This window comes from Macaca mulatta, chromosome 8 (genome assembly GCF_049350105.2).
Source record: "Macaca mulatta isolate MMU2019108-1 chromosome 8, T2T-MMU8v2.0, whole genome shotgun sequence".
NCBI lineage: Eukaryota > Metazoa > Chordata > Mammalia > Primates > Cercopithecidae > Macaca > Macaca mulatta.
The window spans coordinates 122,887,571-122,910,580 of record NC_133413.1 but is presented as its reverse complement, the minus strand read 5'-3'; the positions used below and the strand labels follow the sequence as shown (position 1 = coordinate 122,910,580).

The following is a 23,010-nucleotide window of genomic DNA, read 5'->3' as shown; positions in this document are numbered from 1 at the left end:
GTCACACCTCTTTTCTTAATTAACAATTAATTAATAATTGTCCATTAAAGGAAATGTGTGTTTATGAAGATTGGAAACTATAGAAGTGGGAAGAGAGTATAAATCCGTCACTCTTAAAAAGGGAAAACTTACATTTGTAAATATTTTTCAGTCTTAGAAATAAAACTAAAAATTTCAGTATCATATCTGTAACCAAAATGTTGGTAGCCTACTTCCAAGGTATCTTTGGATATCAGTAGACAATTCTGTGAACCAACGGTTGGGTTCTGAGCTGTATTCTGTTGGGAAGGGCTTTAGAAACTGTGACACATCTGTTTTTAAGTGTATTTGTTCCTAAGTGTTACTTCTTATTTTTAAAGCAGCAACTTTTCTACATATCTGCAACTATCTAAATAGTTAAACGCAGATTTCCTAGCTTTAAAAGTAGTTTGTTCCCATCCTCCAAGTATATACTATTTGTTTTCCAACCATAGCACCTGTGCCCAGGCTATTTTCTTTTTTGTGCATGTCCTACTGACTTTGGATACCAATTGAACTTCAAGATCCACCTCAAATATTTACTCATGAATGCTTATCCTGATTCTCTCAGCTGGAATTAGCAGTCATTTCAATATTTCTTTTGTGCTAGTTTATATATGCTACTAATATAACAGTTATCACATTGCATTGTGGTTATACTTGTTTGTAAACATATGTGCATCGTTCTTCAATAGGCTATTTTCCTTCATAGCATCTTTAGTCCATTTAGTTCAATTGCATCTTTTTACATATTCTTGATAAATTAAGATGTCATCTGAATATGAATTTTATAAAATGCTTTCATGATAGTAAAATGGTTCTACTAAGCCACATATTTTAAATATTCACAAAATTATTGGAAGCAGTAATTATTCAATTCCTGAACACGATAGAACGTGCATCAGTGGTTCACATAGGGAAAATGGGAAAGACCAGGATTTCGTGTTTAGATGCTCATATCCAGTTATTCCTAAGGCCAACTCTAACCCTGTCCATTCTGTGGTACATTTCTCTTACAATGATTCCAATTTCATTTCTGAAATATCTAACTGAGAGAATAATAGGTATTGCAGAGGAGGTCACAGTACTCACATTGAGAGAATCGGAACAGGAGCGAGAACATTTGTCTAGGGAGGATCAGGTAAGACTTCATAAAGGAGGCCATATTAAAGGTCGGGTTGGTGGTTCACAGAAAGAAATGGTGGGGAGTATTACAGACAAAGAGAAAGGAATGAGGAAAGACACAGAGATTAGGAAGAACATTCAAGGAAAATAATCTAATTCAGATTAATCCCACATATCTTGATGCTTCTCACAATTTCTAGTGGGGGAACAAGCAGACTTTTTTTGGCCATCCTATCAAATGATACCTGCACTATTTAATGATAGTCACTTTCTATTCCATTATCTATTTTGTTGAGTTAGCAACATTTGCCATTGTCTGATTATTTTCAGTTTTGGGTAGATAAGATTGCATTTGACTGAGATAAAATGAAAAAAGTATGTTAGAACAGACCTTTAAAGTGCATTTTATTTCAATTATCTTATTGATCCATTCATTATGTAATTGCTAAGTATAGCAAGTGGCCTGGTACACACAGTGACTTAAATGTTGCTTTTGTCTTTAAGTGATGGAAAACCTTACCATGGCCTAAATAATCAGGGTTTATTTTGTTCATATAAGAAAAAGTAAAGAGTGAGAAAGTAGGTAGATCTTGATTCAACTATTTAACAAGATCAACAAGGATTTTGCTCCTGTCTTTCTGCTGTGGCATGTCTAGAGGGTTCACTTTTTATTTTCATGTTTGTGGTAACATAGTCATAATTTGGCTACTGTAATTATGGGCATGTTTAAGGCATGAAGAAAGGAAAAATGGGTAGTGCCAGCCACATAGACTCCTTTTATCAGAAATACAAAATCTTTCCTGGGAATCCCTGTAAGATACCCTCTTAAGTCTCTATCCAAAACTGGGCCATATGGTTCTGCCTTAACTTTCCAGCAAAGCAACCTGGAATATTCAGTATTTGGAAGGCTAAATAATTAGTTTAACTTTAGACTATCATGATTCACTGCTGGATATAGTTAGATTATAGCTGGGAACAAAATCAGAGTTGTTAGCAAGGAAGAAGGGAGATATTGAGAAGACAACTTACAGTATTTACTGCAATGTACAGCTATTTTAATCAGTATTTTTTAAAAATAGGTTAAAGATACTGAACTAATACCTGCTTCTATGATTAATAGTGTCATGGAAGGCCAGAAACTCTTGGGTGTTTATAATGGGAAAGTATACGGCTGACTCATGATTAATAGTTTTAGCTCTACTATGCTAAGAAGACTGAGCTTCTCTAATCTCCTTCCACCAACAAATAAATTATATGCATACCTAGTATGAAAATCCTATACCACACTAGAGGGGGAGAAAATATCCCATTCCCTTTTCTTTTTTTTTTTTTTTTTTTTGGTCTGTTGCTCTGTTGCCCAGGCTGGAACCTCTGTCTTCTGGGTTCAAGCAATTCTCCTGCCTCAATCTCTTAAGTAGTTGGGATTACAGGTGCCCACAACCACGCCTGGCTAATTTTTTGTATTTTTAGTAGAGAAAGTGTTTCACCATGTTGGCCAGGCTGGTCTCGAACTCCTGACCTCTAATGATCCACCTGTCTTGGCCTCCCAAAATGCTGGGATTAGAGGTGTGAGCCACCACACCAGCCCCATTCTTTTTTCTAAAGCAAATTAAATCTGTTCAGTCTTCATCTTTAGAGTTGTCATGAAAAATCTCATTTAGTCTTTTTGGGGAAATATTCTTCTCCCAAATAAATAAATAAATTTCTCAGTCAACTCTAGTTTGATCTGACAATTAAAGTTTGGACAGCTATACTGTTGAATATAAAACGTGTGAGATACACTTAGATATTTTTTGACCTCTGGGGGCTTTCACTGCTCTTTCATCCCTCTAACTTCCCAGAATCCAACTCCCTTATTGAGTCAGGCCAAAACAATTACTGTCATTTACTCTTGCCTTTGAGAAATCTGAAACTCATCCCAAATAAATATTCAAATGAGACATATTGTTAGGTGCTTTATCTGACACAAGTTACTTGTTAATTTCCCTGTGAGGAGGAACCAATAAAGGCATACCTGTTCTTCTGAGAGAGTACAGGGTGTAGGGTGAGAGAAAATTATTACTTCCTTCTAGAGTTGGAAAACAGATCAGAAATTGAGATCACAATACAGTATCCTTCCTAAAACATCACTCTGTTCTGGATAATCCTATAACAGAATTCAGCAAAACCCAATAGGATATTCTGCCCAGATTCCTCCAACCTCTCAACACACATTTCAAAAACGATTTCTAAATCTGGTGTATTTTACTCTCTAAAGGCTAAGTTGTAGAGACATCATTTCTACTTGGTCACCTGACGTATCTTCCCTTTTACTCTTCTATTGAAATTCACTAATTTATTTATTATTGAAATTATTAATCTGGTCATAGTTTTACATTTTGTCTTTTCCCAGTGGAATATTATATATTGAGAATATAGAGAACAATTAATAAGAGAAAGTTCCTTCCCATAAGAAAGTAACTTTTTAGTGGGACAAGACATAAAGTTATGAACAAAAGGTAAGAGAACTACATTTAGAAGTAATTTAAAACAGGGCAATGGGATAGATAGTACAGATGAGATCACTTAGCTAATTTGTTCAGACTACATCTTAGAGCAGATGTTATCTGAGTTCACACCTAAGTGATAAGAAAGAATAACCACATACAGGCAAAGGGTTCTAGTTGGAGGGAGTAGCAAGTACAAAGGCCTAAAAGAAGCCTGAGCTTGAGTTCTATGGCTGTAGCTAAATAAGCAAGGAGAATGAGACAAAATGAGAGATAAAGTTGGAAACTAGCAGTAGCAAATAACCGGGGTTCATCATCTCATGACAAGGGAATCGAGGTCAAGGACACAAGAAGTGGGTTTAGGAGCTGAGGTTTAATAGCCAAAAGAAAGAGCAAGGAGAACAGCTCTCTTTCTTGTGAGAGAGAGGGGTTCCCAAATGGGACTTCCAGCTCACAGCGGAGTACACCAGTACACCAGATTTTATAGACAGGCTTATGAGGTGGTGTCTGATTTTCATAGGGCCCAAAGATTAGTTGAACCAGGTATGATATTTACATAACACACCAGAAGCTGGCTGCCCCATCCTAATCTTATTTTGCAAATGGAATCTTTGCCTGGCCTGCACCATGCTGCCTTCTCCTTACTGTATGCACGGCTGGCAAAGAGAAGAGAAGAAGGAGCCACCATTTTGAACATGCCTAGTCCCAAGTAGCCTTTTTCTATTGGCACAACTGACAGCATTCACCATGTAAGTGTCCAACTTGCTTGTCTATGCTTGCAGCTTGATTTTAGAAGCTGCTCTGTTACAAAAGAAAATGACAAAAATTAATTCAAGATGTATTGGAGACTTAAATGTTAGACCTAAAACCATAAAAACCCTAGAAGAAAACCTAGGCAATACCATTCAGGACATAGGCATGGACAAGGACTCATGTCTGAAACACCAAAAGCAATGGCAACAAAAGCCAGAATTGACAAATGGAATCGGAGTAAACTAAAGAGCTTCTGCACAGCAAAAGAAACTACCAGCAGAGGGAACAGGCAACCTACAGAATGGGAGAAAATATTTGCAATCTACTCATCTGACAAAGGGCTAATATCCAGAACCTACAAAGAACTCAAACAAATTTACAAGAAAAAATCAAACAACCCCATCAAAAAGTGGGCAAAGGATATGAACAGGCAATTCTCAAAAGAAGACATTTATGCAGCCAACAGACACATGAAAAAATGCTCATCATCACTAGCCATCGGAGAAATGCAAATCAAAACCACAATGAGATACCATCTCACACCGGTTAGTTAGCAATCATTAAAAAGTCAGGAAACAACAGGTGCTAGAGAGGTTGTGGAGAAATAGGAACACTTTTACACTGTTGGTGGGCCTGTAAACTAGTTCAACCATTGTGGAAGACAGTGTGGTGATTCCTCAATGATCTAGAAATACCATTTGACCCAGCCATCCCATTACTCGATATATACCCAAAAGATTATAACTCATGCTGCTATAAAGACACATGTACACATATGTTTATTGTGGCACTATTCACAATAGTAAAGACTTGGAACCAACCCAAATGTCCATCAATGACAGATTGGATTAAGAAAATGTGGCACATATACACCATGGAATACTATGCAGCCAGAAAAAGGATGAGTTAATATCCTTTGTAGGGACATGGATGCAGCTGGAAACCATCATTCTGAGCAAACTATAATAAGGACAGAAAACCAAACACCGCATGTTGTCACTCATAGGTGGGAACTGAACAATGAGAACACTTGGACACAGGAAGGGGAACATCACACACCGGGCCTGTTGTTGGGTGGGGGGAGGTGGGAGGGATAGCATTGGGAGATATATCTAATGTAAATGATGAGTTAATGGGTGCAGCACACCAACATGGCACATGTATACACATATAACAAACCTGCACGTTGTGCACATGTACCCTAGAACATAAAGTATAATTTTAAAAAAAGAAAAGAAAATGACTTGGTGGCTGCTTTTCATTAAAAGGAAAAAGTTACTAAGAACTCCCATACCCCCACTATCTGTCTAAATAATTTCTTAACTCCTATATCATCAGAGGTGAGGTGGAGTATAGTATGGGCTTGGATTTCATTTAAAAGGCACGTAGATACTTTGGTCATTATCATAATGTTCAATATAAAAGTTACAAATAATAACAGCTACCATTTATCTACCACCTACCAGATGCAAGGTATCCCAAAGAGGCAGATAATATTATTATTTCCAGGGAGAAAATGAGGAAATAAAAAGCATGGCAATGTTACCTTCCTCAGCCAAGGTCACATAGCTAACAAGTACAGACATGGAAACTGAACTGAGAGTCTCTGCCTCTAGAATCCATGTTTCTAACCACTATGCTATACTAGCTCTGAACTCAAGATTTGGTTCTTTATATTTGAAGATTTATAGATTTAATGTATTTTTAAAATTGTCTATGTAAATGTAAAAAAAATAAAATAAAATAAGAGAGAAATAATATTAGTGCAATTCTTCCCATAGAAACTTTTGTCATTTTATTCTTGAGAATCTGAATGTTTTCATGTTCGTTACATTTACTATTAGGGAAAGACTTAGTCCTGCTATCATTCATATTGTTCATGAAGTCTCTAAACTCTACTTGTTGAAGATTACTTCATTACAGATTCTTTTAGCCCTGTTTACTTATAGTTATCCTACTTTTATTTTGTAAAAAGTAATTGAGTATTTTTAACAGCCATCTATTTACAGAGCTAAATTGCACCTTATTGATGGACTATACTATTGTCTTATCAAAAGCTGACCTGCTAAATATGCATGTTGCCCAGCCATTAGGCGGTACTCTGGGCTCAGATGTTTTCTTGTTATCTCCTCTGCACATTTAATTTACAAAAAATCCCACTGGAGAAATGTTCATTATCCCAAGAGAAAACTGTAAATATATTTGATTGTTCACAGCCTTCCAGTTTTGTTGCTTGAAATCATTTAATAATCTACATGAAGCATGGCCATTTCAAATTTTATATTCAAATTAAAGATGGGCATTAACTAATTTGTGATGCTTTTTCTTGTATACTAGCCTTGTGAATATACAACAAATTACTCTTTAATTTAGTTACTGGTTTGCTGTTGGCAATGTAAATCATAAAAAATTATCAGATGACTTATTAACTCTACCCTTATTCTTACTATATAACTCATCTAATGCAAATGAAAGTGACAAATAAGTAAATTGCAAGGGAGCAATAAAGCCACCCCATGTGGTTCTATGTCCTATAAATCAGTTAGCAGATATGTTTGACATTTCTTATATTTTTAAAATACCAAAATAAATTGGGTGATAAGGGAAGTATTGATCAATGCTGCATGATATAGTCCAAAGTATTCTAACTGAAATACTAAAGAAAAGTTTATTAATTAATTGTCATTTACATAGACAATATTAAATTTCTTCATACTAGAATAATAAAAGTATCATTTTCATAGCCTTTGCATCATAGAAGTTTAGTAAATTTAAACTTACATATCTAAGGACCTACTAATTTACACGTTACATAAAATTAATTTCTGACAAGTTGAAGACCTAAAATGTAAATATCAAAACTTTAAAATGTTTAGAAAATAAAAGTGTGACCTAGAAAAACCGTGTCTTTAAGGTAGAAGAAGATTTCTGAAATAAGATACACAAGCAAAAATTCATCAATAATGAGTAGCATTTCTGACCTTCTAAGCACTCCTTGAAGTGTAGAAACCAAAAATCTGGCAACTACATTTTTCAGATTCTTCTGCCAACAAATATCTCTGCTTAGATTCTGCCAATTAAAGACAGACCTGTGAGAGCTGAAAGGTGAGATTGATGGAGAAGTCATTATTTTCCACCAGCAGCTACAGGCAGGAGTGTGTTGCTGGCAGGTGGTTGTATGTGGCAGCAGCTTCCCTGAACTGCTGAGTTTCCTGAAAGCCAGCAGTGGTCTTCTGACTTTCACACCCTTTGCATTTCCAAAATCATCAAGGCCTCAAATTTCTTGTTTTGAATCTTAGCTACACACAGTACATATGTGGCTTCTGTTGTCCTGACCAAATCTTGGAGAAAAAAAAGGAACGGAACGGAATGGAAAGGAAAGGAAAGGAGAGGAGAGAGGAGGGGAGGGGAGGAGAGGGGAGAAGGAAGGGAAGAAGGACGGGAAGAAGGAAGGGAAGAAGAAAGGAAAGGAAGAAGGAAAGGAAAAAGGAAAATCTACAGTGTCCCAATAGAAAGGGACACTGTAAACAAAGGTGAAACATTTGAAAAGGAGGTATTTATACAATGGAAAACATACACTCTCTAGAAAAATAATCCAGAAATCAATAAGGGGAAAAAAAAAAAAAAAGGCCTAAAAGAAAACCATGGACTAAAACAAATTTCACAGCAGAGGGAAGTTCAGCAGAATAAAAAATGCTTAACTTGATAGGTATTAAGAAATGAAAAATTCGTTTTTTTTAGTTTATAAGTGTGATGATTAGGTTTTCACACTTGTGTGAGATGTGCCTTCCTCAAACCTTGTTACAATATCTGCACATTGCCCATCGGACATGAAAGAAAAAAGAAATGAAAATGGAAACTCAAATAAGATGCTATGACACCGTAGCAGAGAAAATAAAAATTAGAAAGCTGTGCAACACCAAGTACTTATGACAATTTGCAGAAATTGAAACTTATAAACTTGGGGAATGTAAATTGGTAGTCACCTAGAAGAGTAATTTGGCAATATCTAATAAAATTCAATTTCTGTGTATATTTAGATTACATCAACTATAGATTTAGGCCAAGTGCCAAATGCTGATTGATTTTGACCAAGTTAATATTCAGTCAAAGATGAACATCACCAACCTAGAATGTGGTACAAATATATGATGTACAAGACACAAACTTAGCACATTTAATATTACTTACTAGTTTATGTTTAACAGATTAAAATTTAGGACAGTCTGTCAGTAACATATTTTCTAGTAAGAACTTTATATGTAGTACTAAAAGCATCCACAGTTTTTTAAAAAAAGAATCTTTTATCTTAACTCCTGAAAGCAATCGGAAATGCATAGTAATAATTTCCACAAGCTTTTTTGCTTAAATACTTAACTTCCATAAACTGAAAACTAGAAGGGATTGTCTTCTTAAAGCATTCTTCTAAAGTTGTAGCTTCAAAGTTTGATTTTTTAATAGTTTGATTAGTGAGAAATACATGGTGTATCAAATATGTTTTTATTAGCTCTATTAATGAGAAAAAAGTATAACTGTTCTTCAGCATATTTTTCTTTATTCCCTTAATATTCTTTATTATGTCTCAATCACAAAGGATTATCGCAGCTGTTGTTTGTTATCTTGAAGTATTTCCTGTTTGTGAATTTTGAGGTGGTAAAGTTGACATTCTGCTTTAAATACCTCTTCATTTAAATATAAAGAATTTTAAAATAGGATGTTTTCTTGCAAGACTTATGGCCAAAATGGAATTTAATCACCAAATATTATAGTTCCCAAAAATTATTCTGCCTAATATTGTGAATTTAGTTCACCAACAATGCTATAGAGATTAAAATTATTGCAGAATAATGTAATATTCATTTGTCTCCTTGCATTATATCAACTTTTATTAACATATATGGTTTCGGCAAGCATATTTCTCTAACGTATTTAGCTAACATACTTTCCCAATTTCCTTTTTAACAATCTATTTCCTTTTTATATAGCAATTTGGAAGTCTTTACTATTGACGCATAAAACTAACATATCTTCATTGACCATTAAATTCTCTGAAATTTAACTTATAAAATATATATTTATATTTTAACTGAATTTTTTTTTTTTTTTTTTTTTTTTTTTTTTTTGAGACGGAGTCTGGCTCTGTCACCCAGGCTGGAGTGCAGTGGCGCGATCTCGGCTCACTGCAAGCTCCGCCTCCCGGGTTTACGCCATTCTCCTGCCTCAGCCTCCCGAGTAGTGGGACTACAGGCGCCCGCCACCTCGCCCGGCTAGTTTTTTGTATTTTTTAGTAGAGACGGGGTTTCACCGTGTTAGCCAGGATGGTCTCGATCTCCTGACCTCGTGATCCGCCCGTCTCGGCCTCCCAAAGTGCTGGGATTACAGGCTTGAGCCACCGCGCCCGGCCTAACTGAATTTTTTTAAAAGAGCAAGTAAAAGTCTTTTTAAGTTACATAAAATATATTTTATTACATTTAAAAATGAATTTTCACATGTCACTTTTATTTTTAAATGATGTAAATTATTTGTATTACTGGTAGTGTTTTGCTAGTAAGGTATGACATTACTCTATGTGAACACATAGTTATTCATAAACAAATTTAAAGAAATTATATTGAGGTCAAAATTATACTAAGTATCTTTTAGTAAGCCAAGACAGAAGTTAACTAATGGATTAGGAGATTTTGGTTGAATCTTGAGGACAAAATGAACTTCAGGTCTTTAAATGGTGCATGCCCTATAAAAACACATGTACATGTGCAAAAGGAGACATAAAAGTATAGCATTTTCATAGCAGTAAAAAATTGGAAGGAATATAAATGCTGCAAAATAAATTAGTTTGGGAATATGTCACCAATGGAATACCACAGAGTAGTTAAAATAAATAAAATGTGTGTGCGTGTGTGTGCGTGCATGCGTGTGCATGCATGGGTATATAATTATAAAGATAAAATGCAGTATCGGGCAATAAATATGAAGCAACAGAATTTTTAAAACCATTATATTATTTAAAAAATGTGTGAACATTTACAAAACACTGTATGTTGCTCATCGATGTATAGATATGTAATAAAAATATATGTGCAAGAATAATAAACTCAATTAGAATATTTGCTAACTGTCAGTGGGGAAAAAACAGAAAGAGACTGGGGAAGAATACAAAAGAATCTTTAACTTCTTTTGTAATAATAATAATGTGAAAATGATTTAATATGAATGAAAATCTGAATATTAATCTGAATTAACATTGATATGAATCTGACACAACTATGATACAAAAATAGAATCTGATAGAGCTAGTAGATGAATTTGTTGTTATCCTTTTTTGTAGATTTCAAATAATAACTTACAAATAAATTAGATATCTTTGGAGACATATGCTACATGGTGGCAGGAGAGGAATGAAATCTCAGTTTAAGGTATTCAGAAGATCTGGGTAATGAGGATTATCAGTTCATTTGTGTTCTAGAAATTTTCATTTCATCAGAGTATAAAATTTCACAAGCAGTGGTGAATATTTATAACATATATGATTTTTCATACACATCTTTATTTAATTGTCAGTTTCAAGTATTTGAGCTTTTCAATGAAAAGACTAGCAGCTGAATGTTTCCATAAAGATAAGACATTTCTGCATATTTATGAATAAGCAACAATAATTCCACCAATTTGAACTAAATTATGTTGTGCTTTGTAGCTTAGATACTATTGTCCATGTGCATTTTCAGCTATAATGCAAAATATTATAAATTATCTTAATGTTCAAAGAATATATTCATTTTACCTCATCACCAGCAATTCACAACCACATTTACAGAAAATTCAAGATTTAAGGAAGGATGAATTTGGCAATAAACCTTGAAAACAGAGCTTAATTTCCATTTTTATTTTGAGAAATGATATATGGTAAAACTCAAAATACATTGCATCTTGAATGATAAACTGAATATTATGTCTGCTAGAAGAAATGCAAACTTGTAATTTTTAAGCAAAGACATTTTAAATGTAATATTAAGTATGCAGATCCATGCAAAGTAATATGTCCTGAAATTTTAAAGTTACTACTTCTGCTGTTTCTTCTGTGTTTGAGAGATTGACCTGGTTGACTATTTTTTCTTTACATTTGATTATATATGTCATGATTTCACTTAATGACTGCTAACCTCTTTATGGCTATGTCTCTGAAGCGATTTGCATGTTCACCCAGATGCGGCTGTCATAAATTGAGACATTCAGGAAGTTCTTGAAACTGTTTTTAAAAATTGTCTCTCAAATTCCAGTTTCTTATCAGCATTGCTTTATTTTTCAGTTGTGTCCTAGAAATACTTGTGTCTAAGAATCCACATTCACTAATGAACATTACTGAGCATTACTGAACATCTAACCTGTGCCAGGATTTGTGCTAGATAGGTACTGTGAGAGGGAGGGGGAAAAAAGGAAAGAATTTCAACTATACGAAAACAAGGAAAATAAACAAATCATTGCAAATGAATTCAAATGTACAAATAATTCTATGGTTTAACAGAGGAGGAAGTGACTAAGACCCCTTAACAGAGACTAGGAAAGACTCCTAATGTTCTCTGAGAGATAATGTTTCTCTCAAATCACAGAAATAATAGGATAAACTTAGTTCTTAGAACTATACAAATTCTTGTGACTTTATGTTGTGACAATCTAGAAAGTCAATGATGCAAATTAGTGATTTAACACAAGTGAGCTAATATACACTTTTTTGCTTTCTAATTCAAATCTAGATTAATTTGGTCAAGAATCTATGTCTATAAAAGTGATGTAGATCCCTTTTTGATCACCATATAATTTAGAACACAAGAAAAAGTTTTTTTCTCCACATTTTTGTCTTAAGTGATTTTCCTCATTCATAAAACTATCTAGAATATTCTTAAAGGTTTTCTAATCTCAGAAGTTGTAACTGATATAAGTTTTCACCTAATTGTCCTTGGTGCATTTATGACATCATTTACCCTGCATTTTTATATTTTGTAAAATATTAAAAACAGAAGAAACTATATAGCTAGGGCAGCTTAGATTTTGATTTATTCATACCGGGTTTGGTTTATCTTTTGAAGTGTCTTTTTCTAGTTCCTTCAGAATCTTAATCATGTTGTGTTGTGACTGTTGGGGTTTTTAGCATTCACCTTTATTAATTTTACCTTGAATATGCAAATGAGATATTCAGGATGAAGGTAGATCCTTATTAAGTAATATAATGATGATGATGATGTCTGTGTCAGCTCTCCTTTTACCCAGTCCTTACTCCTGTGGCAACACGATGAATACCTAACGAAAAAATCTACAGAAGTGGCTAGGGACTTCATAGACAAAGGAAGAAAAGTAAATGAGTTTATTCTGCTGCTTTCTCCCTCTCCTCTCCTGGAAGGTGGGAGAAAAAAGTATGCTCCTTGGAGACTATATGAAAAGGATCAGGCATTTTTACTCTAACCTTTTGTAATGTAAATGTACCTATCTAAGGGACATATTAATCTCCCATATCTCCAACTTTTATAACTTAGAGATTTCTGTAAATTTCTGGGCCTCTTTCTTCATTTAAATGTAAACATAAACCTTCCTCACAGTTAAGTAAATTTCTCTGGAGTTTTCTCACTATTCATACAGTTGAAAATTAACTTCTCAAGTGTTGCTGTTAGCCCAGGATCTCAGTTTTTAGCAAATTCATTCAGAAAGCCCTAACCCTGTAGAAACACAAAAATATTATCTCTACATCTCAGAATGACAACATGTGGGAAGCCTCTATTTTTTTCTATTTTTTTCCTGTGAGAATTTCTAAGAATTATGCTTTTTCTGGAGAAAGTAGAATGTAAAAATTTAGAGTTCATCAAGCTGATTAGTATATTAGCTCAATAGAGTATATTTTAAATATGAGAGTATTCACTTTCTTCTAAGGTTATACAACTAAAGCAGTCTGGTTATATTTGCAATTGACATATTTATTACTTGGCTAGTTATTATTTCACATATTTTGTCTTAATTTTAAAATTTTGATGATATGATCTTAGTAGTTATTTGATCAGTGATGCAAAACCCAATTCTCTGCTCACAACCCTTCTGACACCATATGTGTATGTTTCTTCCTCACACTAACCAATTATCCAACTCCCTGGTATAGGGATAGAAAGCTGTGATGCCTTTGGTCACCCTCATACGTGTCATGCTGATATTCCTATAACAACAGATAAGTTAACAAGAGAAAAGCATAACAAATTTATTGAATCGTGGTTTTCTATGACATGGGAGCCTTTAGAAATAAAGACCTAAGGAACCCTGTAAAACTGTCTGTTTGTATGCTGTGGTTCAGTGATGAATGGACAGCTGTATAGAAATGAAACTGGTCGTAAAAGATATAATCTGTCAGTAATAGATTGAGAAGGGGAAACCCAGTAAGCCTATTTATTCAAATTTTTCTTGACCTCTTTATGTAGCTTTCCTTTCCAGGGTATGGGAGAGGATCCCTATGGAATGAGGGTTTTCAAGAGAAAAGGAAGAAAGTGACCTTTCTAGGTTCTGTGGTTCACTTTGGTGGAGAGGTTTTCTAGTTTTTATGATTCACCTTGGAGAAGAAGAATTCTGGCTTGTATGACTAGCTTTGGGAGAGAGAAAGGGGCAAGGGGCAGGAGTGCAGAAGGTCAGAGAGACATTGCTTCTGAGGTCTTCTAATCTCTTTTCGTTCAAAGCACTCAGCGTGCCAAAGTGCATACTTTGGGGTGTACTATTCTGAGAGCCAACCCTTGAAACCAACTTGATGTCTGGTAATTCAATTCAATTCTAACACTACTTGCAGTTAGCGTAGACCCCACAGTTTAGGGGCTCAATCCCACAAGAATGTCAACACTTCAGATGCTAACTGAAAAGCTGGGCCTCTTGTATTTCTGACTGATCAGCTACAAATTGGGGATTCCCATAACTTCCTCCTTGAGTATGATAATTTGCTAGAATACTCACAAAACTCAGAGAAACATTTACTTACCTTTATTGGTTTATTATAAAGGATACAAACGGAGAGCTACCAAAGGAAGAGGTATATAGCTGAGGTCCAGAAGTGTCCCAAGTGCAGGAGCTTCTGTCCCCACGGAGTGGGGATTTGGGGTATATCACCCTTCTAGCACATGGAGGTGTTCATGAATCTGAAAACTCTTAGAACCCCTCTGTCTAAGATTGTTACGGATATTTTATTACATAGGCATAATTGATTAAATCATTGATCCTCAGTAATTGACTCAACCTTCAGTTCTTCTCCCCTCCATGGAGATGTATGTATATGACCTGGCTATGAAAAGTTCCAACACAACCTTCTAATCATATGGTGGGTTTCTCTGGCGATCAGCCCCCATCCTCCAGGAAGAACTTCATTTTAGAAACTCAGGTATGGATGACTTATTATAAATAGCAAAAACTGTACTCTCACCCTTATCACTCAAGAAATTCCAAGAGTTTTAGGAGCTCTGTGACAGGAATCAAGGATAAAGGACAAATATACACTTCTTCTTATATCACAGTATCACTCAGAATCTACTATCAATTCTAAATCACTTGAAACAGACAAGAAGCTTAATACCACAAGCCATGTAATTATATAGACTATGGGGTATCACTGATAAACTTCAAAAACACAACAAATTTTAATTTTCAAGAAAAAAAGGTCTGTGTGGTTGTTGTATGATAGGTAATGTGACTAGGAATAAGTATGTAATCATCAAAAATAATAAAGGAAAGGAATGATTTGTATAGATTTAAATTCTCCTCCTAAATTTTGCCTTTAATCAATTTATATTTTTCTCCCAGGTTTTGAACTCTCACACTGTGAAGATCCTGGCATTCCACAATTTGGATACAAGATCAGTGACCAAGGCCACTTTGCTGGTAGCACCATCATTTACGGATGCAATCCAGGCTACACTCTCCACGGAAGTAGCCTTCTCAAGTGCATGACAGGGGAGAGAAGGGCATGGGACTATCCTCTGCCTTCCTGTATTGGTAGGATACTCTCATAGATTTTCACTGAATATTTCTGTGAAAACTTTATCAAATTCTTTGCATTTTTAAGAAATTCTCTCTGTTCTCCTACAACTAACACTTTATATCAGGAAATTAATGAACTCATAGCTTCAATTTGTCAAAAGAAAATTAATGGAAAATGAAAAGATACTTTTCATAACTTTATTCATTATTCCTCCCATAATCTTATAGTTTGTGGGGGACAATATGGTCTCTTTGAAGTCATTTCATTTCTGCTACCTTGACATAAAATTGAACTCGTTACTAAAATGTTAAGAATTTTAATCACTCACATTTATTGAATTGCATTGGCCAGATTTTTAATTTACAAAAGTATTACACATTGTGGAATCAAGGTGGATTAGAGAAAACAGTAACTTATTCTCTTTTCTCATGCATGTACAGAATAACAACCAATTTCAATAGGAAAAGGAATGTGAGAGTAACATAAGATATATTGCCTTTATGAAGCTAAAGAACGATCATTTTTTGTCTTCTTTACATAGCTGGGATACCGTTTTATTCCTACCATCTTGCAGATTAGTTAATGCATAGATGGGTAGGCAGGAAGGTAGATAGACAAATATTGACAGGTGTGGATAGAGACCTCTCTTTTTCTCTTTTTTCTTTTCTGCTCCAAAGACCAAATAAGTGTGAGATTGGAATACTAGGACAACAAAGGAAAACAACTTTGTAGCAAAACACTAACTCTCCAGCAGGAAACAAATATGCAGTGATTCTTCAGCTTTTCTCTTTTGATGGAATTTATAGAGGCAGAAATCCATTCTGTGTCATGCCTACATGGATAAAATTGACTCAAATCTTTTATTTTTAGCAGTTGTATTGAGGTATAATTGATATACAAAAAACCACACATATTTAATGTGCAATTTGACTTACCTTTTAAGACCTGAACCTTTTGACAAAAGTAGAATATTTCTATCATTTTTTTTGATATGGTCAACATAGGAATTGCCATAAAACTTGCTAGAATACAAATAGAAAATATGAAATTCTAGTTATTATAGGCCTTGTAACTAATTGTGTAGTGCTTTTGATGCTATGAGACCTCTGTTGGTTTATTAAAACATTGATTCATGCAGAAAACAAACGTGTTTTTATTTAACTAAAATGCAATCACAATTCTTTCTTTCAGACAGCATCTGAATTTTGGACAGATTGTGAGGGCGATACCTAAAATAATAATCAAATTAAATTGCCAAAACCTGGAATATGATCAATAATCAGCCCATTGTCACTGGTTATGAGAAAAATGTACTACTGATTAATTCTCTCTGATGTGATTATGAAATATGTTCAGAAAAGCATTAAGAGTTTAATAGCACAATACCATAAACATATAAATATTGACTGGCCATGCTATTTTTAAAATTAAAACCACAAACAAATACATTAAATGTATATATATATTTTTACATGTGTTGAATCAAGTTGAAGACATTCTCTACTTTTTGGAAAGATTTTATACAAATGGAAGGACATTTAGTCTGAGACCAGAAGGTTTTAATTATGTTTGCAACAAATCAATGCATTTTATGTTTACGAATACTCAAAATCAAAACATTTTGACTTGATATTGTGCAAGATTTCATGGGTAGGGTAATCTATCTTTTAAAATAAAATTCTAATGATAGATGATCAAATAAATTTAGCAGCTATAAACAGTTGGACATATGTTGAGTGATACTGAATAATTTGATGATAACCGAAGATGAAATTCTATTTTAGATGGTGTTCTCTACTGGCAGTGATTAATAGCTTTAACACTTGGCCTATGGTTATAATATCCTGTGCTCATTAACCTTAAATATCTACTACAGCTATGTCTTAGCCTCAGTCAAATAAGGAAACTTTTCTTAATTATTTGGATTATTTGTAGGTAATTATGTTTCTGAAGCTTATTCGTTGATCAAACAAAAATTAGTTTTTGATGCACCGTAGCTGGAAGGATTTAACCTGTATCTCTTCTTTAAACACTGTATTTCATTTTATTCTGCAAACATAAGTTTTACTCAGAATATGAACTCCAGTACTACAGCATATGACACTGGCTCTTTTGAGGTCAAAATGCCAAGCAATATTTTACAACAAAGAAATTTGGGGGGAAACAGCTATATTTAAGTTCAGGATGCAATGTAGTACAAAATACTACAATTGATTATAAATTAATCTAGAAGAACAAGTATCAACTCTGTTCTTAAATTAAATGTATGTCCCAAATAGTGATAAATCATAAATAAATGATGAAAAGTGAATTAATACAATTATGTTTACAGATTGTCCAACAGGATTTTTGTTAGAAAAAAAATGGAAAACCATAAATGGTGATAACATCTTAAATACTAATATCTTTTTAATTTAAAAATCTCCCGAGGGTGTTATTATGAATTAGATTAAATTAATGTTGCAATAAAAGATAATATTCCCTTAGCCCTCCATGGGTATATCAGTCAGGGTTCTCCAGAGAAACAGCACCAATAGGATATCTCTCTTTCTCTCTGTCTCTGTCTCTCTCTTTTTTTCTCTCTCTCCATCTTACCTATCCATCTATCTATCTATAGAGCTTTATTTAATTTAAGGAACTGAATCATGCAATGGTGGGGGTTGATAAGTCCAAAATCCATAGGGCAAGTTAATAGCTTAGAAACTGAGGCCAGAGTTGCTGAAACTTTGAGAAAGAATTTCTTCCCCCCCGCCCCCCAGGAAACTTAATTGTGCTCTTAATGTCTTCAAATTTATTGAATGAGGCCTACAAGTCAACTGAGTGTAGATGTTATCCATATCTATAAAATAGCTTCATACCTAGATAAGTATTTAATTAAGTAACTGGCGCTAATAGCCCAGTCAAGTTGACACATAAAACTATCCATCACAGTGTGGTGCAATATAGTATCTAAAATGTTTGAAACAAGTTAACATATATGCAGCCTACAAATTTGAGCCATTAGATTCTAGTGTTATTAGGTCTCTTTCAAATGCTAAAATTTTCCTGCTTTGACCTTCTTTGGTCTAATAATATTAATAATAATTATTACCAAAAATAAAAAGTTTAATTCAGTTATTTAATCTAAGATAATAGGAAAGTTGTCAGAATCAAAATGGAGTAACTTGTGTTAAAAACTCTGGCAAACAGAGCTGGGAAGGCCATAAGGGGAGGTTTCTCATACACAAGTGCCTAATAACAAGAAGTATCACCAAAGATTCAAATGTATAAAGCATTCCACGGTGTTTTCCTTTTTTCTAGGGTTTAAAGATGTAGAGCAATATGCTAACCAAAATACTTAGTTCTCTCTTTTCTAGTACAGAGACTCTTTCTAGGTTGTTCACTGATGTAAAATCACTCTAGTTATCACAATAGTATTAAATAGTATTAAAATGGAGAAGGAATCCCCTAAAATATAAAATTTTAATTATATTGCATGATAATACTTACATTCTTAGTTTCATAATTTTTATAAAAATTAGAGACCATATTAAATCAAAACCTAACTAGATTTTACTAAAGTAAGGAATCTAATAAAAAATGTCACTTTGACTTTTGGGAGAGTAAAAGGGAAAGGGTTTAAAATGATTTAAAGGGGAAATAAAAGGACAATGAAATTTAGAAGGCCTGAGGGACTGCAGTAAAGATTAGTTTTTCTCAAAGGTGGGGTAGAAAGATGATGAATTATTCAGCCTGCAATTCGCTAGCAGTGAGCGACTTGCCATCTGTTTCCCTTTTAAAATTATCGTTATTTAACAACACATCTTAAAATGTTTGGAATCCTATCTCAGAGGTTTTGAGTGTGTCTTTTTTTTAATTGTATAAGTAGGTTTCTGTTTTATTGTCTTTTCTGTGATCTAACTTGAGACTCTATTATTACTTGATTGCATTATATATTCTTGCTTCAATTAATACTTTAAAAGTTTATACAAATATATACTTTAAAGAAAGGAAATTAGTATTCTTTTGTACACTCATGAGAAATTTGTAATTGTTTTGAAAAGATTGGCATTAAATTGTGGCTTAAATTTTTATTATTTTTTATCAGCTGAATGTGGAGGTCGTTTTAAAGGAGAATCATCAGGAAGAATCTTATCTCCTGGCTATCCTTTTCCATATGACAATAATCTGCGTTGCATGTGGATGATTGAGGTAGATCCTGGAAATATTGTCAGGTAAATGAATTACATTTTCTCAACATTACTAGGGCATCTGAAGTACCTGACCAACCCCTATATAAAATTAATATCCATTTGTTTCATTTTTTTTTTTTTCCTTGAGGCAGAATCTCTCTCTGTCACCCAGACTGTAAGGCAGTAGCTCACTGCAACCTCCTCCTCCTAGCTCAAATGATCTTCCCACCCCAGCCTCCCCAGTAGGTGGGAATACAGTCATGTGCTACCAGGCTAGGCTAATTTTTAAGTATTTTGTAGAAACGAGATCTTACTATGTTGACCAGGCTGATCTCAGAATGTTGAGCTCAAGCAATTCCCCTGCCTCCCAAAGTGCTAGGATTACAGGTGTGAGCCACTACTCCTGGCCCATTTTGACTGATATACAGAGTTATGCAGATTATTACCCTAGTGCATCCTCATTAACAATTAGGAGAAATAAGAATAGAAGGGGACTGAATACCATTTCCTGTTGTCCTTGTCCCTAAACACATTTGTGAAACACCTGCTCTCTGCCCCGTAATCATGTTAGATTTCCCTTTTCTGCAGAGTTCTTCACATTGCTGCTGCCTTTTAGATATAAGTAACTGAAAACAACACCAGTCTGACTTTCATAGCTATCACAGGCTCTCAGTTCCAGCCTTGCTATGCAGCTTTGGCTAGAATCACCCTTGACATATGAGCTACTTAGTGTGTTTTCAATAACAAACAATAACTTTAAAACTTGAGAATCACACTTACATAAAGTAGTAATATAAATTCTATTTATATAAAATGGAACTTCAGACAAGCTTCTAGTTGGTACACTCCTATGCATTGATGGATGAGTTGGTACATTACTTTTGCAAGGCAATGTGCAAACTCAAAACATACTACACTGTATCATCCTCAGTTTATTTTTCTTTAGTCTAAGTCATGCCTTGCTTTATATAAATATTAGAATTATTAAACTTGAAAGTAATAAATTCAAGAGAATTCTGCAGTTTCTAAAAATTAAACATTGCTTGATATTAAATTGCAGCCCAAATTTAAAGCTATAATGATTCATGTATCAAACATAAATGTATTGTATGTAGAGTTGAGCATGTTGATATAATTAGATTTCTAAATTTTGCACCAAGCACAAAAAGTACCCGATTCTAATTTTGTCTAGATTAAACATAAAACACAATAGATTTAACATGGAACAGTGATAAAAGTGTGCACTGTAGAATCAGATAACTTGAGTTCAATTTGTGATTATGCCACTCTTTGGGCAATTATTTCATTTATCTAAACTCCATTTGCCATATTTGTAAAATCGAGATAAAAATTATTCTTACTTCATTGGGTCATTATAACAATTAAGCAAAATATATGTAATGCATTTTGCACAGTGCCTAACATGTAGAAGATTGTCTGTAAATGTCCCCTGCTGTTGCCCTGGTTAAATTCATGAACACAAGAAAGAATGTACGCCTGAAGTTTCTACAATTTGCAAAGGTGATGTAATGGTGTATTTAATAATATTTTAAAGAAACAAAGTATACGTCTCAAGAAAAATATATTAAGAATATATGCTATTTACATAATTCATTTTTATCACATAGCAAAAAAGAATATCTAATAAAAGGCACAATGCACATTTGCTCTATTTTTTATTTAAAATTGAATCCTTGTTTAAAGTAAACAGAGAAATATGGTTCTCCCACAGCTTGCAGTTTCTTGCTTTTGATACGGAAGCATCACATGATATACTCCGAGTCTGGGATGGTCCACCAGAAAATGAGATGCTTTTAAAGGAAATTAGTGGATCTCTTATTCCTGAAGGAATTCATAGCACCCTCAACATAGTAACCATCCAGTTTGACACGGATTTTTATATTAGCAAATCTGGATTTGCAATTCAGTTTTCAAGTAAGTTCTTTCAAAACGTTTCTTAATGCAAAATAGGAAGGTAATGTAAATAGTCGTGTTAACTTTACTGTTCAAATTTTTAACTTTAAAATTTTAATGATTTTAAATATTTATGCTTCTGCTCTTCCTGTATCTCTGCAGAAAAGGTAAAATATACATGGGAAAAAGATAATACAATTAATTCTGAATATTAATTATTGAGACTTCTCTCCACTTGTAAAACCATTTATTCTTAAAGTAAAAATGGTGTTAAAATTACTCAGCTAAAAAAATTACATCACAAAAGCTTATAATCTGGAAATACTGTAAAAGTGAAAGTTTTAAAATGTGAAGTTTTGCAGATGAGGAAGGAAATGAATACTTGCTATTACAAAAAAATACAACCCTACATTTTTACTGTTATTTTATTCTTTAAATATCTTAATTATATATTCACAGATATCTTTGACAAAATATTTCAGACAGTTTTTAAATTAAAGATTTTCTATAACAATAATATGACAATGAAATAGCATTCCTTGTAAGTAATTACCAGTGTTCTTGTCTTGTTAATTTTTTTCTTCTCATGGCACTGCTAAGTGACTAAATATATGTGTTCTGTAAAAGAAATGTTAGTTTAGTTGATGGATAAAATGAATACAATCTTAAAATTTTAAAATATTAGTTTAACTTTTTAATACACATTATCTCTTTGAGAAAATTATCTAATAGATTTTTTATCTGCATAGTCTTAAAAAGTCCTATTAACAGAAATGTATCAACGTTTCTATGATCAACTATGAGAGTGCAAACCGGTACTCTTCAAATGTGTCGGAATTCAAATTCTGGCTCCTTACTAACTGCTAATTTTCGGCACCTTACCTAGTGACCCAATACTGGGTTTTCTAACTGACATAGGAATAACGATGCTCATCTCATAAATAAGTTATTAAATGTAACAGAATCATGTGTGCACAGTATTTGGTATTGAGTAGATAGCTGGTACCTAATGAACTATTATTTTTACATAAATAAATGTAACATTGAAATGTCTTGAAAATAAATAATACAAATAATTTTTAAAAGCATGAAGGACTTTTGAAATCAGTGCCAACAAAATATGCCATTTTAGGTAAACAATTATACAGTCAAACAATTCTCTTGGCTGACTTTTTGTTTATGGAAAACAGTTATTTGACCTATTAACACAAATGAATTATTTTGTACTATATGACCCAAGCTCATGTGAAAGGGAGGTATAAACTGAAAAGTTAATATCTTTAAATTTTCACTTTAAATACGTATTTTGAGAAAAGGGACTAAAGTAAGAAAATAATCATATAATAGGTGAATATAAATTTCTCCCAATTAGAAAATATTTACCAATAAAATATTCTTCATATTTGTATATTCTAATCTCTACTATTTATATTTTTTCAAGTGGGAACAATTTGTCAGAGAGTGGTTTAATTTTAGTTATTTCTATTTTAGTTTAGCAACAAACAATTCCTACTTTTACTTTAGATCAGTAATACATAGTGTTTTCCAC

General features: G+C 33.5%; 1 protein-coding gene and 1 non-coding gene across 2 annotated transcripts in view; both read left to right on the top strand.

Moving 5' to 3' along the window:
- CSMD3 (CUB and Sushi multiple domains 3) overlaps positions 1-23,010 on the top strand; it is a 1,224,761-nt gene that overhangs the window by 872,857 nt on the left and 328,894 nt on the right. The window contains exons 25-27 of the mRNA XM_015145899.3: positions 15,198-15,389; positions 19,463-19,589; positions 21,280-21,482. Coding sequence (XP_015001385.2) covers positions 15,198-15,389; positions 19,463-19,589; positions 21,280-21,482 — 522 coding nt within the window. The remainder of the gene's footprint in view (positions 1-15,197; positions 15,390-19,462; positions 19,590-21,279; positions 21,483-23,010) is intronic.
- LOC114680524 (small nucleolar RNA U13) lies at positions 8,109-8,213 on the top strand. The gene has a single exon (XR_003732740.2). It is a non-coding gene; the product is annotated as a small nucleolar RNA U13 (small nucleolar RNA).